We start from the raw sequence: 16,898 nt of genomic DNA on the forward strand, positions 1-16,898 counted from the left end.
TAAGCTATTTTCCGCCGTTGTAAGTACTCGAAGCTATTTCCTTTAGATCCTGCAATTTCATCTTTTTGTTTCTTGTTTTACACTAGTTAGGCATACTGGATAGCAACATGGAGCTTTTTAATCTATTTCCTGAGTTAAGACATGGATGGTTTGATGCGAAAATTAAAAAACCCATGGAACATATTAGTATGAATACTTTGAACACCATTGTTGCTAATGATATGGAAAATTCTAAGCTTGGGGAAGTTGGTTTTGATGAGCATGATATTTTTAGTCCCCCAAGCATTGAGGAGAAAATTTACTTTGATGATACTTTATCTCCTATTTATGATGATTATAATGATAGTGGTCTTTTGGTGCCGCCTACTATGGAGAGTGATTTGATTATGATTACAATATGCCTCCTATATTTGATGATAGCCACTTTGTTGAATTTGCTCCCACTACAACTAATAAAATTGACTATGCTTATGTGGAGAGTAATAATTTTGTGCATGAGACTCATGATAAGAATGCTTTATGTGATAGTTATATTGTTGAGTTTGCTCATGATACTACTGAAAGTTATTATGAGAGAGGAAAATATGGTTGTAGAAATTTTCATGTTACTAAAACACCTCTCTATGTGCTGAAATTTTTGAAGCTACACTTGTTTTATCTTCCTATGCTTGTCACTTTACTCTTCATGAACTTGTTTATTTACAAGATTCCTATGCATAGGAAGAATTTTAGGCATAAATTTGTTTTGAATTTGCCTCTTGATGCTCTCTTTTGCTTCAAATACTATTTCTTGAGAGTGCATCATTAAATTTGCTGAGCCCATCTTAATGGCTATAAAGAAAGAACTTCTTGGGAGATAACCCATGTGTTTATTTTACTACAGCAATTTTGTTTTATATTTGAGTCTTGGAAGTTGATACTACTGTAGCAACCTCTCCTTATCTTAATTTTATTGCATTGTTGTGCCAAGTAAAGTCTTTGATAGCAAGGTTGATAATAGATTTGGATTGCTGCGCAGAAACAGATTTCTTTGCTGTCACGAATTTGGGCCTAATTCTCTGTAGGTAACTCAGAAAATTATGCCAATTTACATGAGTGATCCTCAGATATGTACGCAACTTTCATTCAATTTGAGCATTTTCATTTGAGCAAGTCTGGTGCCTCTTAGAAATTCGTCTTTACGAACTGTTCTGTTTTGACAGATTCTGCTTTTTATTTTGCATTGCCTGTTTTGCTATGCTTGATGGATTTTTCTATTCCATTAACATTCAGTAGCTTTGTGCAATGTTCAGAAGTGTTAAGAATGATTATGTCACCTCTGAACATGTGAATTTTGATTAAGCACTAACCCTCTAATGAGTTGCTTTGAGTTTGGTGTGGAGGAAGTTTTCAAGGATCAAGAGAGGAGCATGATACAATATGATCAAGGAGAGTGAAAGCTCTAAGCTTGGGGATGCTCCGGTGGTTCACCCCTGCATATTTCAAGAAGACTCAAGCGTCTAAGCTTGGGGATGCCCAAGGCATCCCCTTCTTCATCGACAACATTATCAGGTTCCTCTAGTGAAACTATATTTTTATTCCATCACATCTTATGTACATTGCTTGGAGCGTCTATTTGTTTTTGTTTTTGTTTGAATAAAATGGATCCTAGCATTCATTGTGTGGGAGAGAGACACGCTCCGCTGTTGCATATGGACAAATATGTCCTTAGGCTTTACTCATAGTATTTATGGCGAAGGTTGAATCTTCTTCGTTAAATTGTTATATGGTTGGAAACGGGAAATGCTACATGTGGTAATTGGTATAATGTCTTGGATAATGTGATACTTGGCAATTGTTGTGCTCATGTTTAAGCTCTTGCATCATATACTTTGCACCTATTAGTGAAGAAATACATAGAGCTTGCTAAAATTTGGTTTGCATGATTGGTCTCTCTAGAGTCTAGATATTTTCTGGTAAGGTGTTTGAACAACAAGGAAGACGATGTAGAGTCTTATAATGCTTGCAATATGTTCTTATGTGAGTTTTGCTGTACTAATTCATACTTGTGTTTGCTTCAAACAACCTTGCTAGCCTAAGCCTTGTATCGAGAGGGAACACTTCTCATGCATCCAAAATCCTTGAGCCAACCACTATGCCATTTGTGTCCACCGTACCTACCTACTATATGGTATTTCTCCGCCATTCCAAAGTAAATTGCTTGAGTGCTACCTTTAAAATTTCCATTCTTCAACTTTGCAATATATAGCTCATGGGACAAATAGCCTAAAAACTATTGTGGTATTGAATATGTAGTTATGCACTTTATCTCTTATTAAGTTGCTTGTTGTGCGATAACCATGTTCCTGGGGACGCCATCAACTACTATTTGTTGAATATCATGTGAGTTGCTATGCATGTCCGTCTTGTCTGAAGTAAGGGCGACTTACCACTAGTTGAATGGTTAGAGCATGCATACTGTTAGAAAAGAACATTGGGCCGCTAACTAAAGCCATGATTCATGGTGGAAGTTTCAGTTTTGGACAAATATCCTCAATCTCATATAAGAATATTAATTGTTGCTAAATGCTTAAGCATTAAAGAGGAGTCCATTATTTGTTGTCTATGTTGTCCCGGTATGGATGTCTAAGTTGAGAATAATCAAAAGTGAGAAATCCAATGCGAGCTTTCTCCTTAGACCTTTGTACAGGCGGCATAGAGGTACCCCTTTGTGACACTTGGTTAAAACATATGTATTGCGATGATAATCCAGGTAATCCGAGCTAATTAGGACAAGGTGCGGGCACTATTAGTATACTATGCATGAGACTTGCAACTTGTAGGATATAATTTACATGATACATATGCTTTATTACTACCGTTGACAAAATTGTTTCTTGTTTTTAAAACCAAAGCTCTAGCACAGATATAGAAATCAATGCTTCCCTCTGCGAAGGGCCTTTCTTTTACTTTTATGTTGAGTCAGTTCACCTATCTCTCTCCACCTCAAGAAGCAAACACTTGTGTGAACTGTGCATTGATTCCTACATACTTGCATATTGCACTTGTTATATTACTTTACATTGACAATATCCATGAGATACACATGTTATAAGTTGAAAGCAACCGCTGAAACTTAATCTTCCTTTGTGTTGCTTCAATACCTTTACTTTGAATTTATTGCTTTATGAGTTAACTCTTATGCAAGATTTATTGATGCTTGTCTTGAAAGTACTATTCATGAAAAGTCTTTGCTATATGATTCATTTGTTTACTCATTACATTACCATTGCTTTGATCGCTGCATTCATTACATGTGCTTACAATAGTATGATCAAGATTATGATGGCATGTCACTCCAGAAATTATCTTTGTTATCGTTTACCTACTTGGGACGAGCAGGAACTAAGCTTGGGGATGCTGATACGTCTCCGACGTATCAATAATTTCTTATGTTCCATGCTTGTTTTATGACATTACCTACATGTTTTGTTCACACTTTATGATGATTTTATGCATTTTCCGGAACTAACCTATTGACAAGATGCCGAAGTGCGAGTTCCTATTTTCTGCTGTTTTGGGTTTCAGAAATCCTAGTAAGGAAATATTCTCGGAATTGGACGAAATCAACGCCCAGCATCTTAGAATTGCATGAAGCTTCCAGAACACCCGAGAGCCGCCAGAGGGGGGCCACAGGCCCACCAGACAGTAGGCCGGCGCGGCCAGAGGGGGGGGCCGCGCCCCCCTATTGTGTCGTCGCCTCGTCAGCCCTCCGACTCCGCCTCTTCGCCTATTTAAAGGTCCCTGACCTAAATCTTCGAGACGGAAAAGCCACGCTACGAGAAACCTTCCAGAGCCGCCGCCATCGCGAAGCCAAGATCTGGGGGACAAAAGTCTCTGTTCCGGCACGCCGCCGGGACGGGAAGTGCCCCCCGGAAGGCTCCTCCATCGACACCACCGCCATCTTCATCACCGCTGCTATCTCCCATGAGGAGGGAGTAGTTCTCCATCGAGGCTAAGGGCTGTACCGGTAGCTATGTGGTTAATCTCTCTCCTATGTACTTCAATACAATGATCTCATGAGCTGCCTTACATGATTGAGATTCATATGAGTTTTGTATCACTATTCATCTATGTTACTCTAGTGATGTTATTAAAGTACTCTATTCCTCCTCCACGGTGTAATGGTGACAGTGTGTGCATCGTGTAGTACTTGGCGTAGGTTATGATTGTAATCTCTTTTAGATTATGAAGTTAACTATTACTATGATAGTATTGATGTGATTTATTCCTCCTTCATAGTGTGATGGTGACAGTGTGCATGCTATGTTAGTACTTGGTTTAGTTGTGTTGATCTATCATGCACTCTAAGGTTATTTAAATATGAACATCGAATGTTGTGGAGCTTGTTAACTCCGGCATTGAGGGTTCGTGTAATCCTACACAATTAGTGGTGTTCATTATCCAACAAAAGAGTGTAGAGTATAGCATTTATCTATTTATTCTGTTATGTGATCAATGTTGAGAGTGTCCACTAGTGAAAGTATGATCCATAGGCCTTGTTTCCAAATACTGCTATCACTGCTTGTTTACTGTTTTACTGCATTTCTACTGCCTGTAATATTACCACCATCAACCACACGCCAGTTGTAGCATCAAGCTATTTTCTGGTGCCGTTACTACTGCTCATATTTATTCATACCACCTGTATTTCACTATCTTTTCGCCGAACTAGTGCACCTATTAGATGTGTTGGGGACACAAGAGACTTCTTGCTTTGTGGTTGCATGGTTGCATGAGAGGGATATCTTTGACCTCTTCCTCCCTGAGTTCGATAAACCTTGGGTGATCCACTTAAGGGAAAACTTGCTGCTGTTCTACAAACCTCTGCTCTTGGAGGCCCAACACTGTCTACAGGAAAAGGAGTGTGCGTAGACATCACTGGTGGACACCATTGCGGCGTTCGACGCCGCCACGGCAGAAGAGGCGCGGCGGCGCCGGATGAAGGAGATTGGCCAGCGGTGGTGTGATGAGCACCGGCGCCAGCGCGAGGAGCGGGAGGCGCGGTACCGTGAACGGCGGGAGGCGATCGAGCGTCGGCGGCGGGAGGCGATGGAGCACCAGCAGCAGCTGGCGGTGGAGGAGCGTCAGCAGCGGTAGGCGGCGCTGGCAGCAACGGAGGCGTCCTGGGGGAGGCGGGCGGATGCGTTGGCGGCGTAGGCCGACGCGTTGGCGTTGCGCCTGGAGGCGCGGATGAAGGAGGAGGAGGAGGAGGAGGAGGAGGAGGAGGAGGAGGCCTAGGCAGAGGAGGAGGATGCGGAGCAGGACGACGACGACGACTTCGAGTGGTCCGACGACGACGGGCCGCACCAGGACGAGACGGCCGATCAGCAACGCGCGCTCGTCGAGTCCTTCGAGTCGGAGAAGAAGCTCCAGGACGACGCAAATGCCCGTGAAGGGGCACAGATTCGCCGCGCCGTCGAGCTCTCCGTCCAGGCGGCGCAGCAGGGGAGAGCAGGCGACGACGCGCTGCTGGAGCAGCGGCGTCTGGCCTCAGCCCTACGCATGGAGAGGCGGCGAGCGCAGCAGGAACTACGGCGGAGGGGAGGTGACGACGGGACGGGGCCGTCGAACGCACCGCCTGGTGGCCAGTAGGCTAGGGTTTAGATCTAGCCTTTTTCTTTAAAACTTTGTAATATATAATCAAATTTGAGAATACCTTTATTTCCGTGCACTAATATTTATTTGGAAAGGACGTTTGGGGGACGCGACTGGGAAGCGACGTCCCTCAAACGTGGCACGAACAAAACACGTCCCCCCTCTAAAACGCTCAATCCGATGCCGTTTGTTAGACGGTTTGGGGGCGCAGGCATACAGGTATATTGTCACGACATCATCCGATCTTCTTAAAAAAGGCCAGCTACTTGTGGTAGAAGTGCAGCACGCTCCACTTTAGACATACTACAATGGAAATTTAATTATTATTTTTTCGCGCAGAAATGGAAATTACAATGGATAAAGTACTTCTCCAAAGGGCCGGCTATTGACTTTGCAGTTGTATTTTGATCATTTACTTTTCACAAGAAAAAACTGCAATGTACTGCAGGAAATTTGACCTGTCGCTAGGACTCGTCCCTGTATGTCGAGCAAACTTTCCACTCTCCACTAGGAAATGGCTGCAAGTCAGTCAACCCGACCACATCCTTGTGCGCCGTGCCATCTCCTTGTGCGCCTACCACACATGTTGTCTAGTAGTAAGACATTTTTCAAAAAGGAATCTATAAGTGCGAGACAGTGTATGTACCAATCCTGCGTAGCTAACACACCAGAAAACCATTCCATCGAATACTGTATGATGAAAATGAGCCTCCTCGACGCACTCTCCTGGTTTTTTTTTTTTTTTTTTGAGAGAAAGTCTGAACTTTATTTAGACAATAGAGTCATTACAGATACACCCCGGGATTACACCACGGTAGACCTGGCTAAAAGACTGCTCACAAGAACGAGCAAGAATGTGAGCTGGTACATTCAACTGACGTTTAACATGGGCAAAAGAACAAACTAAAAAACTTGCTGCAAGGTTCTTGATATCAGCAACAACGATGCCCACTCCCGAGCGATCCTTTGCAGCAGATTGAAGTCTCAGGACTAAAGACAAGCAATCCGAGGCCACCAGAACCTTGGAGAAGCCTTCATCGCGAGCCAGGTTTAGGCCGCGACGACAAGCCAGAGCCTCAGCGAGTTCCGGATCTGTGACATGCTCCAGGCGCTCATTACATGCCACCAAACAGCGAGCATCGCTGTCCCTGATGACCACCCCCACCCCCATGCTGCTGGAGCTCGAGAATAGGGCCGCGTCCACATTGATCAAGGCCAGACCCGCCGGCGGTGGACTCCATTTCAGAACTGAGGATGAGGAAACACACCTAGTGGTCGTGCCTGCCTTGGACAGGTGCTGCACAATCGTTTCAACATACGCCTTGATCTTCTCCGCCACACGACGGCAGCTGGGCTCCGTCGCATTGTTGCGAGCATCATTCCTGGCCTCCCAAATGTGCCAGATGGTAACCGCCAGGACAGTGCCGAGCAGGCTGGAGCTCCGAGCCAGAAAATCATCCATCCATTGCTTGGCACAAACAAGCTTCTTCTTGCATAGTTTCATTGGAAAGAAATCCTTCACCGCATCCCAAACACCTTGAGCAAAAGGACAGAATAAAAAGATGTGTTCCACCCTCTCATTCCTTCCACAAAAGATGCAGCAATCATTAGCAGGGATATGCCTTCGTTGAAGTTGAAATCCAGTAGGAAGGCAGTCATGAGCACTCTCCTGGTTGCTCCCACGTTGCATACCGTACCGTACCACCCACGTTGTTGAATAGTTCAATTTTCTTCTCGTTTATTAAAAGTCGTGTTGGGTTAATACCATGAAATTGATAGGTAATTCAGCTTCCTTCGCGCGCCTTTGGACAGAAATATATACTGTGTCGTCACTCCTGAGTACGCACGCCTTCAGATACTCCTCACTAGCCAATATACCAATCCTGTCTACTTCATTTGTACACCTCGAATATTGGGCGGACGAACATGAGGCTCCTCGACGCACTCTCCTGGTTGCTCCCACTGCTGCTGCTACATGCGGCAGCGGTGCGGGCATCCGGCGTGAAAAGAAGCCAACCGGCGAACGGGACGGCTCTTCCCTCCACCGCCTCGCTTGCCGGTTGTCAGAAGAGCTGTGGGAACGTGAGCTTCCAGTACCCATTCGGCATCGGGCCTGGCTGCTTCCGGTCACAAGACTTTGAGCTCATCTGCAAAAATCACACTTCCTCGCATGCTCCGATGCTCTTCCTGCACGACGGCGTCACGGAGGTCGCCCAAGAGGAGTATCTCTCATTCGAACCCGATGCAGATTTTTATGCATCGTTTTCCCATTCCATCTTCTTGAGATCTGAGGTGGATGTGTACAACATGTCCTGGAATCTTGGGAGATCCTTCACCGGCTATGATGATTTTCAACTGAAGTTCACCGGTTGCGACTTCGACATTCAAGTGCTTGACAAGAACAATACGGTGGGTGTGTGCAGTGCTACATGTCCTGACGAAGATATCATAGGCAGGGTGGCTCAACAGAACTGCAACGGCACAGGGTGTTGCTCCACCCATGTTAGCTCCGAGGTAGGTGCCTTCGAGATCAAGTTTGTCCGCCAAAAGATTGGAGAACCAAAATTCAAAGAGCACAATAATAACCGAAGCTCCATATGGGATACGATTGATGTAACCGCTGATGGCTATATTACCTGGGGTATCGTCGTTGATCAACCCGGCCCTGCTAGCACCTTCCGGCACAGGACAGATTATGCATGTCTCGGCAACCATAGCCGTGATTACAGTGACGATGGATCAAACTACATCAGTTCATATAATTGTCATTGCGAAGATGGTTACAGAGGCAATCCATACATAACTGATGGATGTTCACGTGACAAAGGTAATTACTCTGCGATTTTATTTTTTCTTACAGTGCTTATACACGGCCAAATTTCTTTAATTTTATTAGTTAACCAAAACTTTTAAAGGAGCAAGTTACACTAAAATCACCACAATTATGTTTTGTGATAAAAAAAAAGCCCCACATAAATTGGGTAACTGTTTTTCAAAAAAACACTTAACCCGCTTTTAAGCCGTGCTAACGAGGTTTCTGATTGATGATTTAGTCTGACGTGGCACTGCAATAACGGTCTCGTGCGACATTTGTGAGAGTTAGACTTCAAAATTTTGGAATATTTTGCAATTTTCTAAAACCATTTGTCAGTACCCTCTTTTTTGTTTATTTAAAAAAGTCCACCGATGCATATCTCAATAAACGCGCCGGTGACGGTGGAGCGGCGGTGGCAAGTGGCCCTGCTCCACCTTTTACTCCTTCCCAGTAACTGCTCAACCCATCTACCAGCAGAAGGCCGATGCCACCCGAAAACCTCTTTTTAAAGGCAACGACACCTACAGTAGTGATGTCGGCAGTGATGTCACCCATGTGGTGAACAATTCTTTCACAAAATTATGAAATAAATCTGAAACACAACTGAAACACGGATATTTTTTTGAAACAAACTAGAGTGACGTCATCGGTTTCAGTTTTTTTCACAATATTTTTCATGTATCACTTTCGTTTCATAAAAGTTTCAATTGTGTTTCAATTATTAGTTTTATATTAAACAAATATCAAATGGCTCACCAATCTCAAAGCAGGGACTGGACGGTAGATGTGACACCAGTAGGTACCGTTGCCGGTAAAATCGTTGTGTTCTGATGCCTCCTACCACGCCCCGGAGAGAGAACGACAAGACCACGCTGCCGTCTAGTTGCCACGACGCCGCGCCCCACGACCAGCTCCGCGCCCCCGTTGACTGCACCGGCCCGCGCCGCCACCGCCGAGTGAGGGGGACAAGAGGCCTCACCGGTGCTGGCGCCCCCTTGGATTTTCCCGGCGACGCCCTCTGGCGGCGGCGGCGGCGGAGTGGGGTGGGGGAGGAGGGGCGCTGGCGGTGAGGGAGTTAGGGTTCGCCCTGCCGCTCGCGGGAACGGGCAGGACGAATCATTTTCCGCGCGTATGGTCTTCTTGTTCTTAGAAGAAAGATATGCCCATTCCCGTCGTCGAGAGAGTAAAAGAATTATAGCATGTGACCTCCTGTATTGGGTGAAATTTTCTTCTCCTTTGTGATGTGATCCAATGAAAGATGTACTGACCTTTTCTTTCTAATGAAATCAGGGTATGATCCTTTACAACGGAAGACCAATTGCTCTAAATGGTGTGGGAACATCAGTATTCCTTTCCCATTCGGCCTAGAAGACGGTTGTTCTGCAAGGATGTCATTTCAGCTCAATTGTACAAATTCGACATTGTATGCCTACTACATTGCTCCGGACAATAACGTCCTAGTAAACTATATAGATATCAACAATGGGATATTGAAGGTCAAATATAATTCATACGTGGAAGAACAACTCTCGTTGGAGATTAATGAAAATCTTGAACTCTATGTTGCATCTGGGGAATCAGCATCTCAACAGTGGGCCGTAGCCAATTTAACATGTCGGGAAGCACAGCAAAACAGGACAGGGTATGCATGTGCTAGCATGAATAGCACGTGTTGGGGTGTCCACTCTGCACGAAAATATATTGGTTACCGTTGCAAGTGTATCTCCGGCTTTGATGGGAATCCATATATCACAAACGGGTGTCAAGGTACACTCTACCTCATCCTCATCATCTCTTGCGCACCTCCTAATATGCACTCCTCTCTTTGTTATGGAGATGCTATAATAACTGGGTGCTCGTGCATCTTTTTAGAAGGGGACTTTTACCATAGCCCAAAATTAATATAGATCATCATTTTCCTTAATCCATTGTCCAATATGATTTGGTACTCTGCCGCTAGATCCACGGAGTAGTAACTCGAAAAGTCAGTGAGTACTTCAATCTAAGGGGCAAAATGGTAGTCACAACAATCTCATTATTATTTATGGTAACTTCACTTTTTTGTAATCTCCAAGCATTCGGCCAAAAACCATTGGATGTTTAGTAATAGTCTTAGCTAGGTTAACTTAACCCGTGGCCGGAGGTTAGGTTCTCCACCGTGTCCCCATGGGACACAAGTCCACAATCACTTAGACAACACCCATGGTAGTAGAGGGGAAGGGATGAGCCTGGAGCCGGCGGGATGTGCCCAGTAGTGGCGACGTATGGCCAAAGTAGAGGGCAGGGAGAGTGCCTGTCTACCGTAAAAAATTCTCTTCCAGCAAGTGATACTGTAAAACAATCTCAAAGAGGAAATTTTTAGATCTGCAAGAAAGCTCTCAAAGTTGTGTATATGTACATCCGCTTGAGTTTGTTTTGTAATCGATCATTACTTGAAGTCTAAAAGAAAGATATTCTTGATCTACTTGCAGAATGGCCTCCATCTAGCAGTTTAACTACAATGCTTATGTATTTCCTCTCGTGTTACTTATTCATTGTTGCAGATGTTGATGAGTGCGAAATACCGGGCACATGTAGTGCGATTTGCCGTAACACTCAAGGAAATTATTCTTGCACCGAATGTCCTGCAAAAACAGTGTATGACAGTGCAACAAGTATGTGCAGATCGACTAAAGAAGAAAATATGGTCCTAGGTGAGTTCTACTACACAATCGATTCTATCGTAATGAGATAAATGAAATCATGGATATAGTAATGACAAGCATAATCATTACAGGTATCACCATTGGGATTAGCGTTGGTTTCGGAATTATGCTTTTTATCTTGATTGTAATATTTTTCATCCGTAGATGGAAAAAAGACATCCAAAATAAATTACGAAGAAAGCACTTTCGGAAAAACCAAGGTCTACTCCTCGAACAATTGATATCATCTGATGAAAATGCGAGTGACAACACCAAGATTTTCTCATTATCAGAGTTAGAAAAGGCAACAAATAACTTTGATGCCACACGAATTGTTGGTCATGGAGGACATGGCATGGTTTATAAAGGCATATTATCTGACCAACGGGTAGTGGCCATAAAGAAGTCTAAAGTCATTGAGCAAATTGAAATTAGTCAGTTCATCAATGAGGTTGCCATCCTCTCACAGATAAATCACCGAAATATCGTGAAGCTCTTCGGATGTTGTCTTGAGACTGAAGTCCCACTGCTAGTATATGACTTCATCCCAAATGGTTCGTTATTTGGAATCCTCCATGCCAATACCACTGGCAGTTTTGTTCTGTCATGGGATGATTGTTTGAAAATTGCTGCAGAAGCTGCAGGAGCACTCTATTACCTCCACTCGGCTGCTTCGGTATCGATATTTCATCGTGATGTGAAGTCCACTAACATACTCTTGGATGGAAATTACACCGCGAAAGTATCGGACTTTGGTGCTTCAAGGTTGGTTCCTATTGACCAAACTCATGTCGTTACGAATATACAAGGCACCTTTGGGTACCTGGATCCAGAGTATTACCACACGGGCATGTTAAATGAGAAGAGTGATGTCTATAGTTTTGGTGTAGTACTTGTAGAGTTGCTGTTGAGAAAGGAGCCTATTTTTACAAGTGATTCTGGCCTAAAGCAAAACTTGTCCAACTACTTTTTTTGGGAGATGAGGGAGAAACCACTTGCAGATATAGTGGCTGCTCAAGTTCTGGAAGAAGCAACAGATGAAGAAATTAACGATGTCGCTAACCTTGCAGAGACTTGCTTGCGACTACGAGGTATAGAGAGGCCTACTATGAAACAAGTGGAGGTGAAACTGCAGGATATCAGATCCAAAAGGTTAAGATCATCTCAGGTTGCAGTGACAAGTGAAGATATGCAACCTTTGTTCAGTGGATCAAGGCAAGTCAACCTTCCGCTATTGGGTGTTCAAGATGGTATAGGGAACCGAGCTAATTTACCTTCTCAAAGGGAGCAAAACTGCTACAGCCTGGAGCAAGAGTTCATGGCATCGGCAACTCTGCCACGGTAGATCACTGGATTGTCTGGTTTTGTCTGTTTCAAGCGCCAGCTGCATATTTGTCGTCTTTTGATTGATATGGCAATGTATACCGTATATTGTATTGTAGTACACTTACACTCAGCAACGGTTTTCACTATTCAGGTTATATGGCCGGCCAGTTTTCGCTGCATTAAAATGGTGTTGTAAAATGCTACTGATACACCTTTGTATCTCACGATTAGGCAATGATTTTGCATCTCAATAACTAATGCTGTAATAAGGTACTGGTCCACCTTCGTATCTCACAATCGGGTTAGGGTATTGTAATTTTGCATCTCGGTAAATATTGGAGTAATATGCTACTATCCACTTGTGCATCTCATAATTGGTCATTGTAAATTGTAATAGTTCTGAAAGAAATAAACATTGGTCCACGAGAGGTTGGACGAGGCGCGAGAAAAGGGGCAGAACGCGCGCGCCGAGCTGCTACAGATGTTACAACGATTCGAGCACACTGCCGGAAGGTGCACCCCTTCACCTCTGACCTCCCGCATTGGAAAACCAACACAACACCGGTTCCCATCTCCCGTCGCTCGAATTCCTTTGCTTCCATAGAGGATGGCAGCAAGGGGTGGCCTACCTTTGCAGCAATCGGCCATGGAGGCAGAAAACCTTGAAGCACCACGAGAGAGCGATGGGGGCGTTGATCATGGTTGGAACACCTCCACCTGCTGCATCAAGAACGCTTGAAAGATCGGCAACCCAGCGTCGCGCGTGCTCACCGAGCGACGGAGCAGGGGAAGGAGGGGCGCAGCCTCCACGCGTCGTCGGTGTTCGCACGCCACTGCGCGTTCCCGCGCTTTCTTCCCACCTCTTTCCGCGCTTTCTTCCCGACGCTAGCGTCTATAACCCCCCCCCCCCCCGGCTCAATGGCAGCCACCACAGCCGTCGGCACCCCTTTCTCCGCCACAAGCACAGCCCTCGTCGCTCGAACAACACTGCGCAATAATGAACCGCCCCGGCGATGGCCAGTTCCCTCCACCGCCGTCTCCTCCACCACCATCTCCACCACCGGATTCGCAGTTCGACATCGCCGCCGCTCCATGGCGGCGCGGGACGGAGCTTTGGCGTGCAGAGCGGCGGCAGCGGCGGGAGGCAATCGAGCAGCGGGCCCGTCAGCAGCGGGAGACCCCGCAGGTGAGAAGAACACTGAGTGGAAGGAGGAGGCGCTGGCGGACACCATTGTGGCGTTCGACGCCGCCACGGCAGAAGAGGCGTGGCGGCGCCGGATGAAGGAGATTGGCCAGCGGTGATGTGATGAGCACCGACGCCAGCGCGAGGAGCAGGAGGCGCAGTACCGTGAACGGCGAGAGGCGATCGAGCGTCGGCGGCGGGAGGCGATGGAGCACCAGCAGCAGCTGGCGGTGGAGGAGCGTCAGCAGCGGTAGGCGGCGCTGGCAGCAACGGAGGCGTCCTGGGGGAGGCGGGCGGATGCGTTGGCGGCGTAGGCCGACGCGTTGGCGTTGCGCCTGGAGGCGCGAATGAAGGAGGAGGAGGAGGAGGAGGAGGCCTAGGCAGAGGAGGAGGATGCGGAGCAGGACGACGACGACGACTTCGAGTGGTCCGACGACGACGGGCCGCACCCGGGCGAGACGGCCGATCAGCAACGCACGCTCGTCGAGTCCTTCGAGTCGGAGAAAAAGCTCCAGGACGACGCAAATGCCCGTGAAGGGGCACAGATTCGCCGCGCTGTCGAGCTCTCCGTCCAGGCGGCGCAGCAGGGGAGAGCAGGCGACGACGCGCTGCTAGAGCAGCGGCGTCTGGCCTCAGCCCTACGCATGGAGAGGCGGCGAGCGCAGCAGGAACTACGGCGGAGGGGAGGTGACGACGGGACGGGGCCGTCGAACGCCGAACGCACCGCCTGGTGGCCAGTAGGCTAGGGTTTAGATCTAGCATTTTTCTTTCAAACTTTGTAATATATAATCAAATTTGAGAAAACCTTTATTTCCGTGCACTAATATTTATTTGGAAAGAACGTTTGGGGGGACGCGACTGGGAAGCGACGTCCCTCAAACGTGGCACGAACAAAACACGTCCTCCCTCTAAAACGCTCAATCCGATGCCGTTGTTAGACGGTTTGGGGGCGCAGGCATACAGGTATATTGTCACGACATCATCCGATCTTCTTAAAAAAGGCCAGCTACTTGTGGTAGAAGTGCAGCACGCTCCACTTTAGACATACTACAATGGAAATTTAATTATTATTTTTTGCGCAGAAATGGAAATTACAATGGATAAAGTACTTCTCCAAAGGGCCGGCTATTGACTTTGCAGTTGTATTTTGATCATTTACTTTTCACAAGAAAAAACTGCAATGTACTGCAGGAAATTTGACCTGTCGCTAGGACTCGTCCCTGTATGTCGAGCAAACTTTCCACTCTCCACTAGGAAATGGCTGCAAGTCAGTCAACCCGACCACATCCTTGTGCGCCGTGCCATCTCCTTGTGCGCCTACCACACATGTTGTTGTCTAGTAGTAAGACATTTTTCAAAAAGGAATCTATAAGTGCGAGACAGTGTATGTAACAATCCTGCGTAGCTATGCAAATCAGGAGTAGCTCTGCTGCGAGTTTCTTTCTAGAGTGGTGCCGTATGGCGTTTGGCGACATGCCGGAGAATGGCGAGATGCCGATCTTCTTCCTCTAATTATCCCAATCTTTCTTCCCTTCCTTGATTCCAGTGAGTCCCCTGACTTCTCCTCCACCAATCCCCCTTCAATCATCTCCACAATTACTGATAACCCCCTTCAAACCTCCACGCAAAAGACCTTCTTCCTCATCTAGATCTGATTCCCCATTTCAAACACCTTCCTCCTAGAACCCCTCTCCCGATTTCCACTGCAGGTGATCGTCCTCACATCCCACCCTGAAGTCGCTGGTAGTTTACTTGACACAGCTATTCAGAAAGTCCCCAAATGGAACCTCCCTCCTTGGGAGGCGGATCCATGCCTGATTTGGCTCTTTCGCGTCTTAAGCCGTGCGCAGTTGGCCGCTGTAACTCGAAATCTCAGTCGGTGCTGTTCCTGAGAAAGAATACAGGGCTCCAGGTGGTAATCTGGATGTCTTTGTCGGAGGTGTCTGTCTCGATAAGGTCCCTGCCGGCAGATCAGTTGGAGCTAGGGGAGATGCGGCCTGAGATGGAGACTGAGGGGAGCATCATTTTCATTGCACATGGGGGCGAGAACATGTACCTGAATCAAGAGGCAGCGGCGCCAGCCTGTAAGGCGCCACGGGCGCCATGAAAGCCATAGGTTGGAACTGCCAAGGCATGGCAAGAGCCTTGGCGGTACAAAAATGTGCCACCTTGCCAGGATGATCCACTCCGCAAAAGCTCAAATAATATTTGTTTCTGAAATTAAATCTTCCAAGGTAAAGCCTTCTGATCTTACTACTCGGTTTGATATGTCTGATAGTGTTGTGGTTCCTTCTCGGGGACGCTCTGGTGGCTTGTGGCTAATGTGGACGAGTGATTTACAAATGCATGTTCTTAGTGCTAATTTCCATGTTATCCTAGCTAAATGTGTAAATAGTACTAGTAATCAACATTTTGGTCTTGTTTGTATTTATGGCGATCCCTATCATCGCGAGACTAGCCAGATTTGGGATCAAGTGGCCACTTTTGTTTATGATAACCCTAGTATACCGATGCTTTGTATTGGGGATATGAATGACCTGCTGTATGATATGGAAAAAAGCTCCCCAAATCTGAATCGTCCCCGTATGAATGCTTTTCGTGCTTTTGTGAAACATTGTGGCTTATTTGACTTGGGTTTTAGTGGTCCTGCTTATACTTGGACAAATAGGCGCTTTTCTTCAAATCCTATCTATCAAAGGCTTGATCGGTGTTTAGTTAATGTTGAATGGTGCCATGCTTATCCGGTGTCAAATGTTTATAATATGCCTCTTATTCATACCCTTAGTGATCATGCGCCTATTTTACTATCTACTGATGGTCCTATTCGGAAAGTTAAATGTTCTTTCAAATTTGAGAATTGGTGCCTAAAAGAGCAGGACTTTCAATCTCTTGCAAAATCTGCATGGTCTTCATCCGCAAATAAATCTTTCTCGGCCAGAACTAATCACCTTGCAGGAGCCCTAAAAATTTGGTGCAAGAAGAAAAAGCCGTTGCAGCAGGAACTACACAATATAGAAGATCAAATAAAGCAAATCCAAATGAAGCCGTTGCAACAACAAGACCATGCAATTGAAGCAGCTTTGGCCAACAGGTATGAACAAACTATGACCAAACTAACCGATTCTTATATGCAACGAGCAAAGAAACAATGGGCTAAAGATGGAGATAGAAACACAACATTTTTTCACCATGCCATTATCAAACGTAGGAGGAGGAATACTATTATATCAATCAAAGATGAAAATAATGTTAT

At 45.9% G+C, this 16,898-nt stretch overlaps 1 protein-coding gene across 1 annotated transcript; it reads left to right on the forward strand.

Annotated features, from left to right (window-relative positions):
• The first annotated feature begins 7,527 nt into the window (after positions 1-7,527).
• Positions 7,528-12,716, forward strand: LOC124670514 (wall-associated receptor kinase 5-like). The gene is made up of 4 exons (XM_047207005.1): positions 7,528-8,464; positions 9,743-10,219; positions 10,996-11,145; positions 11,229-12,716. Exons 1-4 carry the CDS (start codon positions 7,564-7,566, stop codon positions 12,479-12,481), a joined length of 2,781 nt encoding a protein of 926 aa, XP_047062961.1. The 5' UTR covers positions 7,528-7,563; the 3' UTR covers positions 12,482-12,716.
• Positions 12,717-16,898: the final 4,182 nt, after the last annotated feature.

Source organism: Lolium rigidum, chromosome 7, assembly GCF_022539505.1.
Source record: "Lolium rigidum isolate FL_2022 chromosome 7, APGP_CSIRO_Lrig_0.1, whole genome shotgun sequence".
Lineage (NCBI taxonomy): Eukaryota > Viridiplantae > Streptophyta > Magnoliopsida > Poales > Poaceae > Lolium > Lolium rigidum.

Coding starts and splice junctions, on each gene's coding strand:
- LOC124670514 (XM_047207005.1), top strand. CDS start 7,564: ATGAGGCTCCTCGACGCACTCTCCTGGTTGCTCCCACTGCTGCTGCTA. Junction 8,465..9,742: donor TGGATGTTCACGTGACAAAG/GTAATTACTCTG, acceptor TAATGAAATCAG/GGTATGATCCTTTACAACGG. Junction 10,220..10,995: donor TATCACAAACGGGTGTCAAG/GTACACTCTACC, acceptor TCATTGTTGCAG/ATGTTGATGAGTGCGAAATA.